The sequence below is a fragment of the Terrapene carolina genome, unplaced genomic scaffold (genome assembly GCF_002925995.2).
Source record: "Terrapene carolina triunguis isolate 2854851 unplaced genomic scaffold, T_m_triunguis-2.0 Scaffold236, whole genome shotgun sequence".
NCBI classification, from domain to species: Eukaryota; Metazoa; Chordata; order Testudines; family Emydidae; genus Terrapene; species Terrapene triunguis.
This window is the reverse complement of record NW_020664587.1, coordinates 1,244,732-1,269,114: the sequence shown is the minus strand read 5'-3', so window position 1 is coordinate 1,269,114 and position 24,383 is coordinate 1,244,732. Positions and strand designations below refer to the sequence as shown.

Here is a 24,383-nt window from a genome sequence, read left to right as displayed (position 1 = left end):
GCGTGTGTGGGGTGACAAGCAGGGCTGTCCAGCTGTGGGGTGACAAGTGGGGCTGCCCAATGTGTGGGGTGACAAGTGGGGCTGCCCACACTCCCAGATTCATTGGGTTGGGGGATCTTGGCCCCTGCTGCAGGAGCTCTCACCCCCAGTTTTGCCCATCACCTGTCCAGCAATTAATATTACCCCTCAGTGTCCAAATCAAGCTTGCCCCCGAGGACCGACCTCCTATCAGTTCAGCCCCACGTCACTTCACTCACCCAGCCCCTAATCTCTCAGTTCTGTTCCACAGCTTCACCTCTGCTCTTCCTGGGGTTCTCCAACCCCTCTCCCAGGCTAGGGGGGCTTCTGGGGTCCCTTTCCCCCTCCCGGGGGGATCAGAAGTGTGCCACCTGTCCCCAGGGTTCATAGGAGCCAGCCTGAGCTGCTGGGCTCTTTCTCTTGCTGCCTGACCCTGGAGAATGGCTTCAGGTTCTGAAGGTGGGGAGAGAACTCTTCCTACAGCAGAGTGATTGGTTGCTCAACCCCAGGAGGCAGGCAAGTGGGGCAGGCAGCCAATCAGAGCGCTCAAATTCATAGAGGGGCGGAGTTTCTGACATTAGCAGCTGGCTCCAGCCCGGCTGAAATCCACCAGCGCTGACGACGCTGCAGTCCCCCCAGGGCGGGGTGAGGGCCCAGTGTTGTGCCTGTCAGCTGCACGGGAGAACGGGGTCAGGCTGCAGACCTGCATGCTTCACTGAGAGGTTTTCCCTCAGCAAGGAACCAGCCCCCAGGAGTCCAGCGAAGCTTAAGGGTCACACGCCTGAGCATCTGCACAATCTTGTGCGAGCGGCGACTCATTTTGGTGACTCACATGGGTGGGCCCTATTTTGTGGTTGGAGCTTGGAGGAGTACCACTACCTTTCCCCCTAGAGCCCTGCCTTTGTATTTCCCCAGTTCTAGGCTGGTTGCGTGCTGGACCAGTCCCCCACGTGGTGCACAGGCTGCTGGTAGTCTCAAGGAACTGATCCTGCAGCTGGAGATCTCTGTAGCAGATGGATGTCTTGGCCATGCCTGCATAGACCCCATTCACCTCTCAAACTGTGGTTTAAACTTGATTGTAGCCAACTGGGGATCTAATAGCACTTGGAGCTGGGCACAAACAACACTGGAACTATGTTATAAAACACGCCTCTGCCTAGAATAGCAGTGACCTAACACAGGAGTCCTTAAACTTCATTGCACCACGACCTCCTTTGGACAACAAAAATTACTACGTGACCCAGGTGTGATTTTCGGCTTCAGTCTGGGACAGTGGGGCTCAGGCTTCGGCTTCAGTCCCAGGCCCCAGCAAGTGTAAAGCTGGCCTTGGCAAGCCCATTAAAATGGGGTCGCAACCCACAGTTTGAGAACCACTGACCTAACACATTTATCTCTATCCATATTGGCCAGGTAGTTAGACACACACGCACTCTGCCACCAGTGGGGGCAAGCAACTATACACAGTGTTTCTGTACCCACTGATCAGTATGTTACAGGACCTCTCCGTGCTGATCCACAGAGGATAGGATTCTGATCTAGCCCAAGTAGAAACTTTAGCTCATGCTACAGCAGCTCATGCTTTCAGCTCTGGATGTCCCCTATTCATTCCACAGGGTATCAGGATGACAAGCTGTCATGCTAGGGTTACCATATTTCAGCAAGGAAAAAAGAGGATGGGAGGAGCCCCGCCCCCGTTCTGCCCTAGCCCCGCCCCCGTCCTGCCCTAGCCCCGCCCCTTCCACTCCCCGCCCCCCTCAGAACCCCAACCCTCCCGCTGCTCCTTGTCCCCTGACTGCCCCCTCCTGGGACCCCTGCCCCTAACTGCTCCCCAGGACTCAACCCCCTACCTGTACCCTAACTGCCCCAACCCTTATCCACACCCCCACCCCAGACAGACCCCCAGGACTCCCATGCCCCATCCAACCACTCCCCACCCCCTGATGGCCCCCCCCAGAACTCCCGACCCCATCTAAACCCCTCTGCTCCCTGTCCCCTGACTGCTCCGATCCCTCTCCCCACCCCTGCCCCCTGACAGCCCCCCCCAGAACTCCCAACCCCCCCCTCTCGCTCCTTGTCCCCTGACTGCCCCCTCCTGAGACCCTCCACCCTAACTGCCCCCTCCTGAGACCCTACCCCCACCTGTACCCTGACTGCCCAAAACCTTATCCACACCCCCAGAAGCCCCCCCCGAACTCCCGACCCCCCCTCCGCTCCCTGTCTCTTGACTGCCCCCCTCCAGAACCTCCCTGCCCCTTCTCCGACCCCCTTACTCTGCCGCTCAGACCAGCGTGCCGGGTAGGAGGAGCGGGGGAGGAGCTCCAGACTGCCGGTGCGAACGGCCGGCTGGTGATCTGCAAATGTAGGGAGGGAGGGAGGGAGCGATCTCTGCTGCAGGGGGAAGGAGGGGCTCTCTCTGGCTGTCGGAGCCCCAAGTAAGTGGCACCATCCGGCCGGCCGCCCTGTTAGCCGCGCGTGCTCTGCATGGGGGGGGAAGTCCGGACATTTACAAATTCCCCCCGGACGCTCTAAAATAGCGATTTTAGCTCTAAAATCCGGACATGTCCGGGGGAATCCGGACGAATGGTAACCCTATGTCATGCTGAGTTTTAACCAGTATTGGAGCCAGGGTCAGTACATCCTGCCAGCATCTCAGCCTGGGCGCGAGCAGCAGTGCAGACCCGGGGTCTCCCTGGCAGGGAGATAACCCCTGGTTATTGTAGGCTGCAAAAGCATCTGGGGCCTGATTCTCAGCTGGCATCACCAGGGTCAATGGGGTGACACTGGCTGGGGTTGGGACTGCTGGCTCTCACTGCTGCATGTCTCCCCCCTGCAGTGCGGAAGGAGGTGGTGAAAATCCCCTCCACCCTGGAAGTGGATGTGGAGGATGTCACCGAGGAGTCTCAACACATCCACTTCATCAAGCCGCTGATGCTGAGCGAGGTCCTGGGGCTGGAGGGGGCCTTCCCCATGCAGGCCGAGATCCTGGAGGGTCCTGAGTACCCACCTATCTTCGAGAATGACTGGATTCCCCGCCTGCAGAAGGGGCAGAAGATCCAAATCCATGGCAAGTCCTGTGCCTGGAGGATCCTCGCCTCATCCAGCAAGGGCAGGAGGGGCTCCCGGCACTTCCTGCTCTCCAGCACCTACCAGGGCAAGTTTCGGAGACGCCCCCAGGAGTTCCCCACAGTCTTTGACCTGACAGCGAGTCTGGGGAAGGGTAAGTGCCTGCGGGTGGTGGTGACTAAAGACTGTGAGAGCCCCGAGGAGGATCTGCCGTCTCTCAGCATGGGGGACCGGCTGGAGGTGCTGCACCTGGCCAAGACCCAGGTCTGCAGGCATGCAGAGCACAAGTCCATCGATGTCCTCGTGTGCAGCAGGAGCAATGGTGAGGACGAGGAGAGCGAGCAGCTCATGCTGCCGCTGCACCTGGAAGGCAGCTTTGTGGAAGAGGTCAGCGACAGCAGGAGATACAGCCTCCCCGAGATAGTGGAGCAGCTTCAGCTGCCCTGCGACGTCAAGGTGGCAACCAAGGATTCTTCCCTTGCCAATGACGTCCTGGGCTCTTTCTCTGCTCTGCGGCTGGAAGCGCGAATCACTGAGCCCTTCTTAGTGACCAGCTTGTGCGAGGCGCCGTCAGTGAGCTTCCAGATCCCCCCTCAATGGCTGAACATGGCCCTGTTCTTCACAGAGGAGCCTGCCCCACCGCAGACACCCCTGACAGACAGGTCAAAAGTCGAAGAGCTGACAGAATCCTTTTATTATCATTTGCTAAAGCTGATGCCTAGCAGTGAGGCTCCCCCACCACGGCCCCCCAAAAGAAGGGACGTCAGGGACAAAGCAGGCACCCAGCTATCTGGAGCCAAAGAGGTCACTGAGAAACCAAAGGTACGTGTGTGTGTGTGTGTGTGTGTGTGTGTGTGCAGCGCTTTTACTGCATCACAGACGGACTCAGCCGGGCAGCAGAGCACAGGAGGAGCTGGGAAAGAAGGGGACCTCTGCAGAGGTTGGGGTCCTTGCTGGTCACCCCACTTCCCTGCAGAAATTCTAGCCGAAATTCTGCACCCCAGCTCTCTGGTGTCCATTTGGGACTGGATTTTCTTGGCAACTATCCCATGACTTGTAGTCCACACACCCTGCTACCAGCATCTTCAACAGACTGAGCTACAGCCTTTTATTTTTAAAATCCATCTTATTCCTCTTCCCATTAGCCACTGCCCCCTTTGTCCAAGTCGAAGTGCACACCCGAGGAGTCTGTGCCGCTGTCCCCCAAGCCTAGGAATGTGAGGAGTCCCCCGACTGTCCGGAGCTCCCCGAATGAGTACTCACCACATCAGATTGGCTCGCAGATGGCCTCCAAGCCTAAGAAACCCTTCAAAGAGGCCAGAGGTGAGACTGTCCAATAGACTTGCTGCTGTAGCACTAAAGATGAAAAGGAAGTGCACAGCATGATTCACTGTGGCAAAATTATTAGGACTAATCTGATGACGCTAAGGGAAAACTACTGGGTTGTGACATGGTGCCCCCATTGCTTGGGATGCAATGTTGGACACAATTCTAAAAAGGCGAGTGGGAAACAATTACTCCAGGTGCTGGAGAGGGGGTCTGGGAGTGCTTGACCACTGCAGGGGCCAGTTCGTTATTGGGGGTTTCCCCTGCCTCTGCAGCATCAACTTTCCGGCTCCTATCAGCCTGCATAGAGATTAGATTTGACCAAGAAGTGGAAAAACCACTTTGCAAAACATTGGGCCATTTGGAATTTCTTCCTGTTTCAAAGGGTTCAAATGTTTAAATTGTTTTACCAAAAAATTTGAATAGTCAGAAGTTAGCGCTCCCCTTTTTGCCACTGAGTGCAATAAAATGAATGTGGTCCAGGGTTTTCCTCACACAATCCTTTTTTCCTTTTTTTCCAATCTGTAGTGTTTCAAATCTTCAACTTTGGAAAAGCTTCCAAGTAACAGAATGACAGTTTCATTTCTCCTTTTGTCCCTTGGTAACTTTTCTGAAGTTGGAGAAGATTTGACAACTTACAGAGGAGAAAAGGGAGAAAAAAAAATTCTAGACCTTATTCATTCTACTGCATTCAGTAACAACAACAACAACAACAAAAGAGTGAGAAAGGGGGAAAAAACCTGGTCTCAAAAAAAATTATTTCAAACATTACAATGAAAATTCAATGTGAACAGAAATTAGATTACAATTTTTGTTTAGAACATTTTTATTGACAACAATTAAATGTTTCATGGGAAGATATCGTCGGTTTTCAGAAAACACCATTTTCAGCAGGAAATTTTTGATCGGCTCTAGGGTCAGTGGGATCTGTGCTTGAACATACACAGTACTATAAAATGCCTATCAGTACTCTAAGAAAGCAGGGCCTAGGCATCTCAAATTGGGCACCCAAAATTAGTGGACCATATAACAATTTTGGCCTTAACCTCTCTGTGTCTCTGGTCCCTATGTGTAAAACAGGAACAATACCCACCCACCCACCCACCCACCCCTCACCTCACTGAGGCTGTCCAGGCAAGCAACCTTAATTTTGATGCTTCCTAACTTTTGAGTGCTCGATTTTTCAACTTTCATATTCTTTAAAGTTTTGTTAATATAATGTAAGAAGAAATCAGGCTGTTTTGTTAACTCAGGGAGCACATGCAGCAAGGGGTAAACCTTATGCCAATGCAGATAAAGAGAAGTAGGCTACGATCATAAAAACAAATCTCATGCTTGAGGGTGTGAACTGATCTCTGCAGGGGCTGGAAAGGATGTGCCCTCCCACTAACAGCACCCCAAAACTGGCTCTAGGTTCACTGAACTGTTTTGTTTGGCATCCCCCTCAAAGCATCAGATACCGGCCACTGACAGAAGCCGGACACCAGTCTGGTTAGGTCATTGGTCTGATTGAGCACAACATATGCTGCATTCTTAGCAACATGCAAACACACTATATTGCCCATTGCTTTTTATGCTCTTGCTCCTGGGCTTTTTGCTGTTAGTCACCTTTGCTAGTATTGTATTCAGATAAAAGTATTACTCTTGCCTCTCAACACTGGCAGGGAAGGCGAAGGAGAGCCCAAGAATCTGCCTCTCTAAAGGGTTTCTATAGCCTGTACCTCCCTAGTATCTTAGCACATGGAGTCGTCCAGGGCATCCCAAACGCTGTCCCAGCACCTGCATAGTATTCTCTTTCCTTTTCCTTTTAGATGCGAATGTCAGTGATGGCTCTGACCACGACTATGAACTAATTGATGATGACCTTACAAAAACAATTGATAAAATGCAGAAGGCTGTTCTTCACTACTAGGACATGACAAGAAGCCAGCCTACGCCAAAGCCACTCCCAGTTCTTAAACTCAGAGATGAGTACTTGCAAAAGCTAAATGCAGCACTGAGTCCTATGAAGTGGCTTCCAACTGCCCTCACCAGTGCAGCCTGAAGAGACAGCTGGGTTCCAGCAGTCACTGCTCCCTTGTGCTGCAAGCAAGCCTGCACATTCAGAGACCTGTCCTCTATGTACTAAAGCAGAGGGCTGGTGTTATCGGTCCTATGGTGAGCTAAGTGCTGTCCTTAGCTGTGTAGTTTGGAACCAGGGGCGCTGGAACAATTTGTATAGTGGGGGGTGCTGAGAGCCATTGAATCAAACTGTAAATCTTGTTTATGAGGGAAAACACTTCAAGTCTAGGGCCCCCAGCACCCCTAGTGCCAGCACTTATGTTTGGAACCCCTGGTTTACACTGGTGCACCAGGACAAATAGGCGGGTTAACAAAGTCTCTCCAATGATTCCCCTAGCAGGCACAGAGTCCCAGTATTCAGGGGAATCTCCCTTCAATAATTGAGTTGTGCGGATTCAGCTCCTCTGAACTCTGAGATCTACACTTTTGAGCTGAGCAGAGCAAAGCTGATCCTGCATCAGCATGCCAGCTGGGGGATTGTCAGGGCACGCTGCTCTCCTGCACCTGCTCTAGGACATTTCAGAAGTGACCCCAAGACAATATACTTGGGGAACAGTTTTAGTAGTTACCCAAGGGATGTGCCATGTTCTTACCCCTGTATAAACCTGTATACCCCATTGTAAACTTCTGGGATGTGGTGCTGGTGCTAGAGCTCTCTTTCTGCATTTATACTTGATCGGAAGCACCTTAATTCAGAGCTCTAAGTAAGGGGCTGGAAACGCAGCACCCCTGGCAGGGCCGTCCTTACCCATACGCAGCTGCGTGGGGCACCGGGAAACTTGGGGCACCAAATTTCCTGGTGCCCTGCGCAGCTGTGTACTGCTCCAGCCCCTGCCCCACCTCTTCCCGCCCCTGAGGACTGCAGCAGGGCAGGGCCTGCACTCACCGGCGGCGGAAAGTGCAGGGACCCAGCCCCAGCCAGGCCCCCAGAATAGCTAGGGACGGCCCTGACCCTGGAGTCTCGCCTGTGTGCACTCACACCCTGAGGAGGCACATAGGCAGTCATCTACCAGTTGGTACGGCAGTGCTTGAGTGATCTTTCACCCTCACTGCATGGATAACAAAGAACACTTTTCTGCAGCTGCTGCGTGCTGTTTTGGGTGTGGTTTAATATTGTAGGTCATCTAGGCAGGCCAAAGCTTTCAACCCTGTGTGCCTAAAGTTAGACTCAATAGAAGAAGCTGAGCAGCTCTCACTACTGTCAGTGGGATTTGTTGGTACACGGCCCTGCTGAAAATTAGGCTACTTTGTTTAGGTTCCTCACTATGTATTTAGAAACTTCACTTTAGGCATCCAGGCTTGGCAATGTAAGCCTCAGAATATCGCCTCCTGTGTGACAATCAGTACAGCACCAGCATGCAGGGCACTGGGTTAGTTTAGCATATTTTGTATAGTGCAGTGCTGGCTACAGCTGGGACCCACACAAATTGCTCACACATTTACATAATCATAGAATATCAGGGTTGGAAGGGACCTCATGAGGTCATCTAGTCCAACCCCTGCTCAAAGCAGGACAAATCCCCAGACAGATTTTTTCCCCAGATCCCAAAGTGGCCCCCTCAAGGATTGAACTCACAACCCTGGGTTTAGCAGGTCAATGCTCAAACCACTGAGCTATCCCTCCCCCCGATTGCCCTGGCTCTGAGGACACAACTCAAACACCAAGGCACAATGTCCTATGGAGAAACACGTTGAGGGTTGGAATTAAACACATTCTACAGCTCCAGCTGAACTCATTTCTCTTTTTGAGGACACTGTGAACCCCATCCCCCGTTACTTTCAGTGATTTGCTGGTTTGTCTCAGCCATTTTTAGACAACCAGAGGCTACATCTTTGCTCACAGCTGGAGACAACTGCTGCCAACGTTCCACCTGTCCTTCAGCTTACAGGGTACCTCGTGCTTGTGAGCAAGCCTGTTGGCCTGTCTTCCTTTGGCATGCCCAGTGTGATGCTTGTGATGACTCTGCTGCGCCCTTGGTCTTTGGCTCTCATTTATAAGGTGGCAAAAAAAAAAAAACAATAAAAAGTGTCACAATACAACCCCAGCGGTTTTATTTAAAGTTTGGAAAAATATCTTGAAGCCTCAGGATCAATATTCTCTATGCAACAAAATGCATGTCACAAAGTGCATCAAGGGAGAGGGAAAAGAAATAATTGGATGGCTTGTTTGATTTTAATGGTGTAAAAATTGAGGTTCTTCGACGGTAGCATCATGCAGTGCAGGAGAGCACTTCCCCTCCTGCCACATCCCCCTGGAATCTGGACACAATGCAGGCATGACAGGCTTGGTGGAAGCAGGGCTGGAAGACACCTGCTGACTGCTTTGAGAAACAGGTACAAATAGGAATCTAAAGAGAACTGAAACCTAACCCCTTCATCTGACTGAAAGCAAGGCCCTTTTGCTATTCATCCAGCCAAAGGGAGGATTATACTCTGTAATGTGACTTTAACAATGGTTTTGTGGAGCTCCACATTTATTCTTGTCTACTCTCCAGCAAGTCTGCTCAGTTTGCCAGCCAAAGATTTTTTTTTAAATCTATGAAAGCATACTGGGATCTGGGGCTAGGTGATAGGGCAGAGGGTCTCAGAGCCCAGGCTCCAGCCCAAGCCCAAATTTTTAGCTCAACAGTCCAAGCTATGTGCCTGAGTTAGCTGAGACTCAGCACTGTGGGTTTTTTATTGCAGTGTAGACATGAAAATCAAGTTAGTGCTTCTGGTTTGTGCATCACTAGAGTCCATACCTCCAAAGCTGCCAGTTATACCTGTACATCACTTGTCCTCAAAATTATACCCTTGGCTACAGCTCTGCTGCGACAAGAACCTGAATAAAATATTGCATTCAGTGGGCTTGCACAAGTGTAACAGAGCAGAATCTGAAGACACTAGAGGGCAAAGCCAGTTCTGTTGATGTGTGAACAAGGAATAATCCAGCTCCAGCTTCCAAAACTGGACAGCTTCTGCAGTGCCAAAAGAGCAGTAAAATCTTACTCTCATTTACATACAAAAAGACTACATAGAAAACATTAAGATTGCAAATTGAAGCAATTGAAATGTAGAAATGCCAGATTTAAGGTTGCCAATTACAACCCAGCTCCAATCATGATAGTCTGTAATACATGAACACGTCTCTCCCCCCCCTTTTTTTGGGGGGGGGGGGCACAGAACCCCTGCCTCATTTAGTGCACTGGACAGCTGTTGCTCAGATACTCAATCAGGATTGTGTAGTGAAGAAAGCTATTGTATGTAGGATCCCTGCCTTGTTTGTTGCAGAAGTTGGAAGGTGGGTTACTACAAATGAGGCAGGGGACTCATAGTCAAAGCAGTTGAATGCTACCCTAGAAAATGATGCCATTCCCACCTCCACCAGATAGTTCTTCCTTGATGCTGGGCAAGTCACTTAAAACAAACTTCTCCCAGAGGGTCACTATGTGTTCCTTATGTTCTGGGTGCCCAACAGGAGATACATGGGCCCCGACAAGCACTCACTTTTGCTACTGAAGTCAGTGGGAGCTGTGAATATACAAAGTGCTAAAAAACACTAAGCACTCAGAAATAAAATCAGGCCCTGGGCATCCAAAGTTGGGCACTTAATAATTTTGGCCTTAAACTCAGCCACAGTTCCCCATCTAAGTTTTTTAACACTCAGTAATCAGTATCACGCAGGTGTTACAGCAATGAATGCTATAAAAAATGCCCATGGGAAAATTTCTTATTCGGTGCAGGATTTGGATGGTGTGCAGTAAATAAGCATGAGGTCCACACTGAATGAGGATAAAAAAATACTGACTAGGTACCCATACAGTGAGCATCATTCATTGAATGAGGTGGGGAACCTGTGGAAAAAAATATAAAATGGTCATGTAAATAGTTATAAGCACAAGGGGGCTGAAGCAAAGTTTATGTAGGCAACCTTAATTCTGGCATTTCCTAAATATCAGTGCTTTATTGTTGCAACCTTATTTTTATTTTAAAAGTAGGAAATTATTTTTTTTTAAAGAGAGAAAAAAAAGTTCAACATGAACTGTGTAGTGAGCGCCACACGGGTCATCAGCAGAATTGGAACTTTTGAAGTTATCTTTGTTTTTAATAAAGACAAAAATCTGGAGTGTTACATTTAGTTTCTGAACTTTCTACTGTGTTCACATTTTTTGTGAAAGTTTAACCCTTTAAAAAAGTTTACTCCAAAGGCTTCATGCATTTTCCATCGCAGTGGGAGAAAGTACAGGATCTGTTTATTCAGTTCAGGGAATATGCCAGGGGTAAGTTCCATCAAGGTGGAAGCTTTTCTGCCTTTGAGAACGCCCCCCACAAGCACATCTAACCCAAACTAAAAAGCTTTATTGGAATATCAAAAGTTTCATTAACAGGATCATCCTGTAATACAAATATAGATGTAAGAAGTGCAGAAAGTAGACAACTATTCTTAAGCACTGTACCTTGGCAGGCTCTCTAATTCATAAAGGTGGGTTATTCTTAAACAGGCTGAAGGCTGGCCAAGCTGATAAGCGATTTCAGAACAATCTGCCAGTGCCGAGGCTGGGCAAACCCACTCTCTCCCCCCCTTACCAGTGGTGCTATATGAGATGGATACTAGATGAACAAAGGCTCTGAAGCTTCCAGTTCTTCACAGGGAAGTCATTTCTCCCCTGAACACCTGGTTAAGCTTTAGTCACTCTGTCTCATATTATTTGAGTCTGGTTAGGGGAATACTGTACATTTACTTTGCTGCTCTTGGTTTGAGAATTCTGGATGCTCACAGAGTAGCTGCTGCTTTCAAGGGATGTAAGTAGCAGAGATCACCTTCTGCAGAGAAAAGCTTGGTTGAGCTACTTTAAGATATGTACACATAGTACTGTAAGTACAGCATAAATTGGTGCTTGCATGGAACCAAACCCAGCAAGGTAGGGCAACTCTCAGAAGCACCTTTATTCAGCATCTGTAGATTTATAGTGATCGTCATCCACAGTGGAATAGATGTGTCCCTCACTGCTAAGAAATTCAACTGCTTGCCTGAGGAAGGAAAAACAATCATTTCATTATCGACAGCTTCTTTCTGGGGTGCATGTCCTCAGATCATTGCCACTGCTCTCCTCCAGCATCCCATGCAAATGCTTCAGCAGCCCTTTCTCCACAGCAAGCCAAATTGCTCCGTGTGTCAAAGGGAAACAAAGTTATTCAGGATGAGCACACACCTTCTCAAGGGCAAGCCTACGTGGCCCACCCAATAGCTTCCAGCCCCTGCCATCTAGGGGAGGAAAACACCACCACTTAACATTGTTCAGCTAGAGGAAGTAGCTATGGCTACCTGTTGCAAAATGAGATGGGATATAGAAAATGGCAAGATCTTAAATGACATGCTGAGCCCCAACACCTTCCCAACACTCAGATAGGCTGGGTTAGGGGGGGAGAGGGTAAGAAGCCAGTCCACCCCACTGAATTCTGCCTGATATCCAGGGTATGCAAGATGGGCTTCAAATTCAGATACGTAACAGAAACAGACACATTGTCCATACTACTTTCAATCACAAGTAACTTACACAAATGTAAAAACAGTATTATTACAAGCTGATACAGCTCATCAGTGCCCCACTCAACTCCAACTACTCAGCTCATCTTTCTGAAGTTTTAAGAAATGTTTAGATCTGGGCTGACACCAAGTATAAGAAACTGGTCAGTGTGAAAGGAAAGTGTGGGAAGATAATGGCTCTTGCTCTATGTTAATGTGGAGGGAAGGAAGGGCAGGGGGTGCAATATTGCTGTGGCAGAGGAGCCAGGGAGTGCACAGTAAGTAAACATTTCAGGATATCAAACTGTTTAAAGACAGTGCTGTTCTGTCTTGGACAGACTCATCCCTTTCTGAGAATCTTCCTAGATAAGTTGAGTTTTTAGCAAGATCTCTGGAATTCACCTTTAAGCCTGTTAAGTCCTCAGATGAAGTCATTTTGTGACAGCTACCTGCTAACAGGGCACCTCTGTTTTAGAGAAGTCTTTTCAAATTAACCTCTATTGTAAATAATGGATGAGAGTGAGTATCCCACCAACACCTTGATGATAGAATTAATGGTGCACTGCTACACAGATATACTGAGGAAAAAGCAGATTCTTGACCTGAAAGAATTAATGGGATCTTTGCCCCAACATTCACTCCTGTTCCATCCATCAAGATAAGTGAGGCAATATCTGGAGTCCCAGCACTCCTGCATGCTACAGTGAGCCAGTACATTTCTTTCTCTCACTCTCCATTTGTCAGGTACTACTAAGTAGGTTCAGGGAGGACAGCTTTGGGTTCCAGAACATCCTTTGTCTCTATATACTTACTTGATTGTTGTCATATTGATGTTATGTAGTTGGGATTTCAGCTCCGTCAGGCTCAAGCCTTCTGGATCAGAGCAGCTTTTAATCAAATTTAACACCTGACAAAGTAAGAAGTTATAGACATGGTTAGCAGTTCACTCAGGAGCACAGCAGACTCTTCCATTTCATATTCCCACAGACTTAGGTAAAAAACTCCAGATAGCATTGCCTCCACTCCATGCATGTTGCTATTACTGAGCACAAATGTATTCATTCCGTTTGCAGAATGCTTGCAACTTTTCCGATTACTGGAGGATGACATATTCCTTCCACAGGGAGAGTTGAATTCCATTTCTAGTTGCAGTCCATGAGTCTGCCATAAGTTTAGCAATACTTACTATCTTCAGGCTACAGCTGAACTCCCACCAGTCAATGGAAGGGTTACAAAAAAGATGGATAGAATATGACCTTTATGTAATAACTAAACTTTGATTTGCCCTGTATCACATTGCATTCAGCATCACTCAGTGTTCATGCATCCTGATCGCTGTATTACTGTAATGGAAAGTTACTGTTCACACATACCTGACTCTGATGTGCTGTAAGTCCATTCAATGGCACACTACTGCCACATCCATAGCTTGCCATATCACCCATCCCAAAGGAGCCCAGAGACTGAGGCATTTTTGATGTTGTCTAAAGTTACAGAATAAAACAGCTGTGGTCACAAGCTACTTCAAGGCCACAGTAATAAGACAGAGAACATATAAGAACATAAGAATGGCCATACTAGGTCGGACCAAAGGTCCATCCAGCACAGTGTCCTGTCTAATGACAGTGGCCAATGCCAGGTGCACCAGAGGGAGTGAACCTAACAGGTAATGATCAAGTGATCTCTCTCCTGCCATCCATCTCCACCCTCTGACAAACAGAGGCTAGGGACACCATTCCTTACCCATCCTGGCTAATAGCCATTAATGAACTTAACCTTCATGAATTTATCTAGTTCTCTTTTAAACCCTGTTATAGTCCTAGCCTTCACAACCTCCTCAGGCAAGGAGTTCCACAGGTTGACTGTGCGCTGTGTGAAGAACTTCCTTTTATTTGTTTTAAACCTGCTGCCCATTAATTTCATTTGGTGGCCCCTACTTCTTATATTATGGGAACAAGTAAATAACTTGTCCTTATTCACTTTCTCCACATCACTCATGATTTTATATACCTCTATCATATCCTCCCTCAGTATCCTCTTTTCCAGGCTGAAAAGTCCTAGCCTGTTTAATCTCTCCTATGGGACCTGTTCCAAACCCCTTATCATTTTAGTTGCCCTTTTCTGAACTTTTTCTAATGCCAGTATATCTTTTTTGAAATGAGGAGACCACATCTGTACGCAGTATTCAAGATGTGGGTGTACCATGGATTTATATAAGGGCAATAAGATATTCTCTGTCTTATTCTCTATCCCTTTTTGAAGGGTTCCTAACATCCTGTTTGCTTTTTTGACTGCCGCTGCACACTGTGTGGACGTCTTCAGAGAACTATCCACGATGACTCCAAGATCTCTTTCCTGATTAGCTGTAGCTAAATTAGCCACCATCATATTGCATGTATAGTTGGGGTTATTTTTTCCAATGTGCATTACTTTACATTTATCCACATTAAATTTCATTTGCCATTTTGTTGCCCAATCACTTAGTTTTATGAGATCTTTTTGAAGTTCTTCACAGTCTGCTTTGGTCTTAACTATCTTGAGCAGTTTAGTATCATCTGCAAACTTTGCCACCTCACTGTTTACCCCTTTCTCCAGATCATTTTATGAATAAGTTGAACAGGATTGGTCCTAGGACTGACCCTTGGGGAACACCACTACTTACCCCTCTCCAGTCTGAAAATTTACCATTTATTCCTACCCTTTGTTCAACCAGTTCTCTGTCCATGAAAGGATCTTCCCTCTTATCCCATGACAACGTAATTTACGTAAGAGCCTTTGGTGAGGGACCTTGTCAAAGGCTTTCTAGAAATCTAAGTACACTATGTCCACTGGATCCCCCTTGTCCACATGTTTGTTGACCCCTTCAAAGAACTCTAATAGATTAATAAGACATGATTTCCCTTTACAGAAAGCATGTTGACTTTTGCCCAATAAGTTATGTTCTTCTAAGTGTCTGACGATTTTATTCTTTACGATGGTTTCAACTAATTTGCCCGGTACGGACGTTAGACTTACTGGTCTGTAATTGCCGGGATCACCTCTAGAGCCCTTTTAAAATATTGGCATTAGATTAGCTATCTTCCAGTCACTGGGTACAGAAGCCGATTTAAAGGACAGGTTACAAACCACAGTTAATAGTTCCACAATTTCACTTTTGAGTTCTTTCAGAACTCTTGGGTGAATGCCACCTGGTCCCGGTGACTTATTACTGTTAATAATATCAATTAATTCCAAAACCTCCCCTAGTGACACTTCAATCTGTGACAATTCCTCAGATTGGTCACCTACAAAGGACGACTCAGGTTTGGGAATCTCCCTAACGTCCTCAGCCGTGAAGACCGAAGCAAAGAATTAATTTAGTTTCTCTGCAATGACTTTATTGTCTTTAAGTGCTCCTTTTGTATCTCAATCGTCCAGGGGCCTCACTGGTTGTTTAGCAGGCTTCCTGCTAAATTACTATCCATAGAGATTCTATGGAACATGTGGATTCACTTAAGATTTTTACTTCATTTGATTCTACATTTTCTTTCACATATAGTGCCACCCGCCGCACGACCTGTTCTGTCCTTCCGATATATTTTGTACCCCGGAATGACTGTGTCCCATTGATTGTCCCCACTCCACCAGGTTTCTGTGATGCCTATTATATCAATAACCTCCTTTAACACAAGGCACTCTAGTTCACCCATCTTATTATTTAGACTTCTAGCATTTGTGTACAAGCACTTTAAAAACTTGTCACTGTTTATTTGTCTGCCCTTTTCTGATGTGTCAGATTCTTTTTTATGTGAATGTTTCTCGTCTGATCTGGCCCATACTTTATCCTCTTCCATCCTCTCCTCCTGACTAAAACCTAGAGAATCTCTATCAATAGACTCTCCTCTAAGAGAAGTCTCTGTTCGATCCAAATAGAGTGATCCCAAATAGAGACTACTGGAAGTTGGCTGTACCACAGTGGCAACAATCTCTCTGGGGAAGCCAGGGTGACTGCATCATGATCACAGCAACCTCCTACTTCCTGAAGTTATCTATGCTGCCACATTAAACCCCATTTCCTCCAAGAACCTCTTATAGAGACAGCCTGGAACATTGTTCTGTATAAGGGCTGGAACAGAGAAGAGATACAAGGACATACCATGTTGCTTTTTCTGAGGACCATATGTGCGTTGACAATTTCCAATAAGTGTGTGGTGAACTCATTCATATCTTCCAGAGGCATGATCTTAAATGCTACCAGGCTCTTCTTATTCTTTTGGAGAGGAAAAAAAGCAATTGGAAAGATTACAACACTAGGAACATGTTTAATATGTCTGCAAAAACACATTGCAACCATAGCCCTAAAGAGCAGAGGGACAGTGATAGGAACAGTGTTTGGTTCCATAAAATCAGTGACAAAGTTATTGAAGTTAGCCCTAATCTGAAACTTATCCAGGAACAGATTCACATTATATGAATGTGACAGACCTTCATGGGAGTAATTTATCTCAAAGATATACCACCATACCACCCCACTCCAATAGTACTGTACAGACAAGGTGGCAGTGGCTGTCCACAGCAGAAAATCCTGGAAAGTCCTGTATATCAGAGCCCCTTTAAAAGCAGTATTAATACTATAGAGAGAATTAGAACTCATCCCCTTTTTAAAGTTGTATTAATGGAGGGGCAAAATAGTGCCTTTTCTTTTAGGACCAGATGATAAAGACAGAGTCAGAAGTTTGAGGGGGAAAAAACCGCACAGGCTTGCTTTCAAGCAAACTAGTATCTGTACAGTGCTTTACACATACAGTGCCACATAAGTGCTTATAATGTTACTGAAATGAGGACTGTTCAGCTCCTTTCTTTGGCTGCAGTCTTGCTGAGGCAGGGACCATGCATTTGTGTGGTGCCTAGCATAATGGGTTCCCCAGTAACCTGACTGGAGCCTCTGGGAATTACTACCATACAAACAAAAGCATCATATGAGTGACATTATGAGAGGTCAAAGTGATGCTGAGAGATTAGATATTGGAGCCAATTACTTTAGTCAGTAGCAAACAACTTGTTGAGCCATGCAGCATGACTTGAAGGTTCTCTTCTCTCTCTTGCATTTGGGAAGGGGACAGTTTGAGAGGAGAGATTTTCCCCTTATGTTTACTACTGCAGATACAGTGGCAGGAGTGGGTGTACCTAGTTACCTACCTGTGATAAAAATGAATGGTGTGCATGTCATGTTGGATGGCGATATGTTTGTTGATATGAATTGTTATCAGGGTGCCTGGAATGGGCACCTATTAATGCAACATTTGTAAGAAGGCAGAATAGTTAGTAACCAAGTTGGGAACAGATTCCTGAAGGCAGGCATTGGCTGTGCTGGTACGTGACAAGGTTTGTCTAAAATTAAATATTGCCTCTGAACTGTGTTTCACCAGGGACCTGATCAAGCCCCACTGAAGCTGCTATAGACATGGGTTGAACACAATCAGGCTCCCAGATAGGATGCAATAGAATCCCTAAGCAGGCTCTATTAGAAACAGCAGATAGGGTACACCACGCCTTCAGCAATCACTTGAGACTCTCTATTTAGAAGTAGTCATACAAGTAAAGAACAGGATTCTACCTGGAATGATCGAAGATGACCAGCCACTTTCACATAAGTTCCTGGGGGCACCACAACATTCTCACTCCCTGCCTCCTTACAAAGAGAGGGGAGAAAAAAAAGATTTTCTTGGTCCTTGTAGTTCCTGTCTCAGTTATTAGCAATATCAAGTTACATAAAGAGACACCCATCTTTTAAAAAAAGCCACACATTCCTGTTTGGAAGTTCTTTTACCTACTGTTGTTACAAGTAACCCTAATGATCACTGTAGCTTTAACAGTAGGAGAAAACATACTTCTCTATTTGTTTACATTATGCATTTCACAGCACTTTGTTTAGTCAGTTACACTATGTCCATACAGTCAGTTTGTCCCATTTCGAAGGTCCTTCATACAGCAACACAAGAGAAAAAATGTTTTGTACAAGAAGATGCAATTGTACAGCCATATACATTGACTGGGGGTCTTGGGGCAGACATAAAACCGCCTTTTATTCTGCTGATTGCACTTCAAGTTTAGTGTGTCTAAGTGTCTCAAACTTGCTCACCTCAGCTAGGTATTGCCTGCAGTTATATGTCAGCATCCGAAGAAGTGGGTATTCACCCACGAAAGCTCATGCTCCTATACGTCTGTTAGTCTATAAGGTGCCACAGGACTCTTTGCTGCTTTTAGTTATATGTTGTAACTTCTCTTTTAAGTATCAGTCAATGCCAGCCTGCATTACTGTATCGGTATGGGAGAGTCTAAGGAAACTAGAGACATGTCTTAGTTTAAGATAAAGTGGTTTCAGGATAGAGAGGGATTCCATCTCTTCAAATGATACGCTTAATGCAGTGGCTCTCAACCTTTCCAGACTATTGTACTCCTTTCAGGAGTCTGATTTGTCTTGCGTACCCCAAGTTTCACCTCACTTAAAAACTACTTGCTTACAAAATCAGACAAAAATATAGAAGCGTCACAACACACTATTACTGAAAAATTGCCTCCCTTATCATTTTTACCATGTAATTATAAATCAGTTGGAATATAAATATTGTACTTACATTTCAGTCCTCTCACGAAAAGCCAAAGAGACAACACCCTCCCAGTTATACCCAATCAGGCAAAGTGGAAATTCAAATTTGTATCTCCCACATCCTGGATGAGTGACCTAACTACTGGGTATTCTGGGACAGATGGACACACACACCCGAGCCTGGAACATGCAGTGTATAGCATACAGAGTAGTATAAACAAATCATTAGCTGTATGAAATTTTAGTTTGTACTGACTTCGCTAGTGTTTTTTACGTAGCCTGTTGTAAAACTAGGCAAATATCTAGATGAGCTGATGTACTGCCCAGTACCGCTAAGTATACCTCTGGTTGAGAACAAACTGGCTTAGTGTATGTGAGAATAAGACAAGCAGCTCGTCAGTGTACATGTTTTAGGCTTGCTTAAGCACAGCCATGCATGACACCAGTAGGTACTCAAACTGAGTCCCCAGAGGCACCAGGAGTGTTTTTATTTTTTAAAAAGGGGAAGAGGAAGACGTGCTCATGGTGTTCAATACTGACTTCTTCAGTTTGGTTAAGGAACGACATTCTTTAAGAATCTTGCCCCATCATCAACATCCTGAAGGATATATACTACAATGTTGGGAGTCCAAGAGAATAATTCCCCAGGAACACTAAATATCCCTGCGAGAGGGATGCTCTTCTAGGTTTACATAGGTCAGATAAAGTACTGATAACAAGTCTCTTTTGATACAACCAAATTATCCACTGGGGGATCTATTCTGTTCTCAGAACACAAACAGCTCCCATGCAATAAGTACATGCAGACAGGGAAAGCAGATTCCATAACAGAATAGGTAAAGGAGAATTTTCCAGTGCTCAATAGACCTATTCAAAGGAAGTATTACTAAGAAGTACCTCAACATATCTGGAATCAGATCAGGCATTCGGGGTTAGATTCACAAAGGAATTGCCCAGGCATTGCAATGATGGACTCCTAGATCCCTGCTACTTAGTGGAATTCTCAGCCCCAAGTTAGACACCCAGGCTTCTCACATCTTGTATGGAGAGTTACACACTTAAGAAAGGATGCTCAGAAGCCAGCAAGCTGAGCAGGGAGATGTCTAAGCCAGCCAAGAGTGAAATACAAAGGAAAGAGGCAGGGCTTATGGCCCACAGGGAGACACCTGTCTCCGCTCAGGATTCTCAGCCATGAGCCCTTTCCTGGAGTTAGGCCCCCAAGCCAGGTCAGCCCTTTCACGAAAAGCCAGAGAGACAACACCCTTCCAGTTATAACCAATAGTGGGAGAATCAGGGTCAATTCCCTGCTTCACATCAGGCAAACTGGAGATTCAAACTTGTATCTCCCATATCCTGACCTAACTACTGGGTATTCTGGGACAGATGGACACACACACCCAAGCTCTTCACTTGCTTCTGTCCCCATCCCACCCCCGGTCTTTTGTGAGGGTTAGACATACTCTGAGCACACCTGCCAGACTGGGCTCCTCTGGCAAGATAGGTGTGGGAAAACCTAATTTGAGAATCGCTCTGGGGTTTTGGCTTGAACTAAGGCTCCGAGCTGCTCATTGGCTGTGGGGTGGTGTCAGGACTGGGTGGCTTTGCACATGCTCACCAGTGGAAACATAAGCACCTACAGGGTTAGGCAGCAGCTGGACAATAGTTTTGAGAATGTCAGTTGCACCGAAATGGTGGACATGAGTTCCTAAGTACCTATGAGAATCTGGGCCTTTGGTGTCTTTTCAGTTTAAAAAAAAGCAGTCAGTGAGATATTTAATTGAGTTTAAACTTGTGACATCAGTCTCTAGTCCTGCTGGTTAGCTATACTATGGTCTTAGTTTACATTTACAAGGTAAATACTATTTCCTCCATCATTCCTGGACAGAAAGTATCAGAATTCATACTTATTGTCTCAACCCTAAACCCCAGTTGGTGCTTACATCAGTATCAACCCACTGTCTGACATCCATCGGGGCTGCAGTCATATCATCTATTTTGTAGAGGATGTTGGTTGGTGCTTTCTCTGCCTGTCTGATTATTCCCATGATAACAACCTGCATTGGAAAAGAAATGGAGATCAGTTTACTTGGGGGGAAAAAAAACTTAGGACAAAGAAGTTTAATATTTAACACTTACACACCACCACCTTCCCTCCCACCCATTTGCACAACAAATACCTACTCACCAGCCTTTTTCACTTACCTGCGAGATCTCTACTTCTCGGATCTTGAATGTCTCATCAATCTGCTCAGCAGCAAGTAACTGAGACACTGTACATGGCACAATATTCTGGGAGCGGGATCTCTGCAAAAGAGAATTTAAAGAAGACTGAAAATTTCACCTTTTGATCTTTGAAAAAGAAAAAACAAGACTAGAAATTTTATTTTTCCACAAATTGTAAATACTGAAATACACTTGTTAAAGTCTTAAGTTAGGTACTAAAAGCACTTTTACCTGAAGACTAAGACTGTGTCTCCATAACCTTTGTATGTTTCTTATGAAATCAGCATAAACAAGTAACACTGTTCTAGTTAATTCTCAGCAAAGCACTTTAGATCATAAGAATGTAAGACCAGCCACACTGGGTCAGACCAAAGGTCCAGCTAGAATCATAGGGTTAGAAGGGACCACAAAGGTCATCTAGTGAGTCTAACTCCCTGCTAAGATGCAGGATTTGTTGTCTAAACCATCCAAGACAGTTGGCTATCCAGCCTCCTTTTGAAAACCTCCAGTGAAGGAGCTTCTACAACCTCCCTAGGAGTCTGTTCCATTGTCCTACTGTTCTTACAGTTAAGACGTTTTTCCTGAGATTTAATCTAAATCTGCTATGTTGTAGTTTGAACCCCTTACCTCTTGTCCTGCCTGCTGTGGCAAGAGAACAACGGTTCTTCATCTTTTTTATGGCAGTCTTTCAAGTATTTGAAGACTGCTATCATGTTGTCCCTCAATTTCCTCTTTTCCTAACTAAACATATCCGGTTCCTTCGGCCTTTGCTTATATGGCTTGCACTCCCCACCTCTTTGATCGTCTTTGCTGCTCGCCTCTGGATCCTTTCCAGTTTCTCTACATCGGTGACCAAAACTGGATACAGTACTCCAGCTGAGGCCTAACTAGCCCTGAGTAGAGCAGTACCATCACCTCCTGTGATTTGCATGCTATGCCTCGGTTAATGCAGCCTAAAATTGCATTTGCTTTTTTTGCAACAGCATCGCATTGCTGACTCATGTTGAGATTGAGATGTTCAAAGTGATTTACAAACATTGAGGCCACGTCAGCATTATGATTTTTAACTGAGTCTGTGACCAGTTAGTACCACAGGCAGCTCAAACCATGGTTTGAGTTCACTTGTTAGGATAGAGATATTCAGGCCTGTCTGCAAAGTCCTATACTTTAAGAATGTAGGTGAATTCTTATCACTAAGCTAGTTACAGAGGTATAAAAGAAAGAATCAAAATCACTGTCTGTCTGTGTAAGGGCCTTCTCTTACTGTGACAGTCTGAGCCCTGTTCTTAGGCTAAGGCCTTCGGCTAAGCAGCAGAGGCAGCCATAAACTGGGAAGTGTATGGTCACATCCTCACATTCCAAACTAGTCACATTGAAATAAGGTGCTATTGGGCTGTTAAGAATACAATCCTGTCCTGATATTCCTATCACCTCCAGAGAAAGGGAAGAGCCTAAAAGATGTAAAAGGAAACTTAGTTTGATAGCATCCTGTCTGGCAAGAACTCACTTATCAATAGCTGGGATGTGAAACCCTCATTTCTATATTGTTCTACCACTGTAGTCTCCACTTCCCTATTGTTTGTCTGTATAATCTCTGTCTGGTTCTGTGATTGTTTCTGTCTGCTGTATAATTAATTTTGTTGGGTGTAAACCAATTAAGGTGGTGGGATATAATTGGTTAAATAATCATGTTACAATACGTTAGGATTGGTTAGTTAAATTTCAGTAAAATGATTGGTTAAGATATAGCTAAGCAGAACTCAAGTTTTACTATATTGTCTGCAGTCAATCAGGAAGTAAGGGGGGAATGGGGGTGGGGGAATTGGAATCATGTTTCACTAAGGGGGAAATGAGAACAGGGACACAGGCAAGGCTCTGTGGTGTCAGAGCTGGGAAGCGGGATACTGAGGAAGGAAACTGGAATCATGCTTGCTGGAAGTTCACCCCAATAAACATCGAGTTGTTTGCACCTTCGGACTTCGGGTATCGTTGCTCTCTGTTCATACGAGAAGGACCAGAGAAGCAAGAGGGTGAAGGAATAAGCCCCCTAACATCACTCATAATTGATACTCTTAGGAATCACAACAGTTAAGTAAGTATGTGCTACCCTTCCTAGTGGCCTAGGCTGGCACACAGTCGTCTTCCTCAACCAAGGGATAACATTGGGTTTGTTTTTTACTGCGTAGAAGGGACAGCCTAACTAAGTTTGTGTAACAGAGTTGGCCTGTCTTCCTCTTTCCTTACAGCTTTCCCTATGCACTCTTGGTATTGGTCCAGGTGCATGTCCTTCATGCTCCATTATCCCCTGCTGAGAAAATATGGGATAGCTCTCCTGGTTTTCCCTGATACAAACACAGTAGGCAACATGGTAGATGTTGAGACAAAGGAGTATTTTATACATTCTTTTGTTGTGGAGGTAAAAACGCAGAGTGGACACAGCTCAGCCATGTTTGATGTAACCAGGTCAGTAGTCATAAAATGATGGTTGCAGCTATAGCACAGCTGCGAAGTTTAATTAAGCCACAACATCCTGTGAATGAGGTAAATATCTATTCTGAGTGGGGAAACCAAAGTAGAGTATAAATAACTTGCCCAAACTCACAAAACAAATCAGTGGTAGCTCCTAGGCTGTTGTACTTCTCCCATCACTGCTTATGTTATATTAGGAAGTTTGTTCCTAACGCTGCACAATTTGTTCTGTGCTAGGAGAGGTGTAGATAATCCTTCTCATAACAGGAATGTAGAGACCAAAACCCCCAAGGGGAGCTCCCCAGCATGACCAGGCACTTGTGGGCTAAGCCCAACTCTCCCATTCTCTCAAACCCTTATCTGGACTAGGAAGCACTACATACCTGTTTCTTTTCTCCCTGGGTGGCTGCAGGAGATCCAAACCCCCCTGGGGACTGTGTGTATCCTCCACTAATTGCAGACCCTCCATAGCCACTCTCAAAGCCACCTGGGGGAGAGGGGGAAGAATCAGGGTTAGTAACACAGTGCTGCCAATGCCAAATGTTCAAAAGCCATAAATTACACCCAAAAAAGTCATGCAACTAGCTTAAAATTAGACAAAATATAGTAAGTTGGGGGGGGGGTATTTACATTATAATTTTTGAGCTTTTGGGGTCATAATTTCAGGTGTTTTGCAGCAACCATGTCAACTAGAGGGAAAGTTGAGATTCTCACATGTTCACATAACTCCAGGAACTGGGGCTTTAAAAAAGCTCCAAATGTTATTAGACTTGTGATAAAACAGTGAGCGCCGGCACCACTGACAATAAGCCTGCTCCCCAGCCATGAATAACATGAGGCTCCACACTGGAGCTTAGGGGGTTCCATCAGGAGAGAAAGGAGAACACTCTCCCCACCCCCAAGCCTTGCTCCCCAGCCTCCTGTATTTTTAACCTGCACCCAAGTCCAAACCCCATCACAGATCAGAGAAGGCACCAGAACGCTGAGCTCACGGGGATGCCAGGCAGCAGGCCATGGAGAAGGGCAGCATCATGGGCTCAGCCATGTACAGGCACCTCACAAGGGAGAGACACATGCCTCCAGCCCCACAACTAGGGGAGAGAGGAACCCACTGCCTGCCCCACCACA

The 24,383-nt window shown here is 45.9% G+C and overlaps 2 protein-coding genes across 2 annotated transcripts in view; one reads left to right on the top strand and one right to left on the bottom strand.

The window, feature by feature from the left end:
• THEMIS2 (thymocyte selection associated family member 2) overlaps nucleotides 1–6,319 on the top strand; it is a 33,011-nt gene extending 26,692 nt beyond the window's left edge. The window contains exons 4-6 of the mRNA XM_026657169.2: nucleotides 2,852–3,903; nucleotides 4,227–4,404; nucleotides 6,219–6,319. Coding sequence (XP_026512954.1) covers nucleotides 2,852–3,903; nucleotides 4,227–4,404; nucleotides 6,219–6,319 — 1,331 coding nt within the window. The remainder of the gene's footprint in view (nucleotides 1–2,851; nucleotides 3,904–4,226; nucleotides 4,405–6,218) is intronic.
• Nucleotides 6,320–10,695: 4,376 nt separating this feature from the next.
• RPA2 (replication protein A2) overlaps nucleotides 10,696–24,383 on the bottom strand; it is a 13,879-nt gene continuing 191 nt past the window's right edge. Inside the window, exons 2-9 of the mRNA XM_024201435.3 lie at nucleotides 23,639–23,742; nucleotides 20,766–20,867; nucleotides 20,504–20,617; nucleotides 17,571–17,645; nucleotides 16,110–16,223; nucleotides 13,348–13,458; nucleotides 12,787–12,881; nucleotides 10,696–11,478 (exon numbers count right to left, since the gene is read on the bottom strand). Of these exons, the coding sequence (XP_024057203.1) occupies nucleotides 11,394–11,478; nucleotides 12,787–12,881; nucleotides 13,348–13,458; nucleotides 16,110–16,223; nucleotides 17,571–17,645; nucleotides 20,504–20,617; nucleotides 20,766–20,867; nucleotides 23,639–23,742 (800 nt within the window). The 3' untranslated portion in view covers nucleotides 10,696–11,393. The remainder of the gene's footprint in view (nucleotides 11,479–12,786; nucleotides 12,882–13,347; nucleotides 13,459–16,109; nucleotides 16,224–17,570; nucleotides 17,646–20,503; nucleotides 20,618–20,765; nucleotides 20,868–23,638; nucleotides 23,743–24,383) is intronic.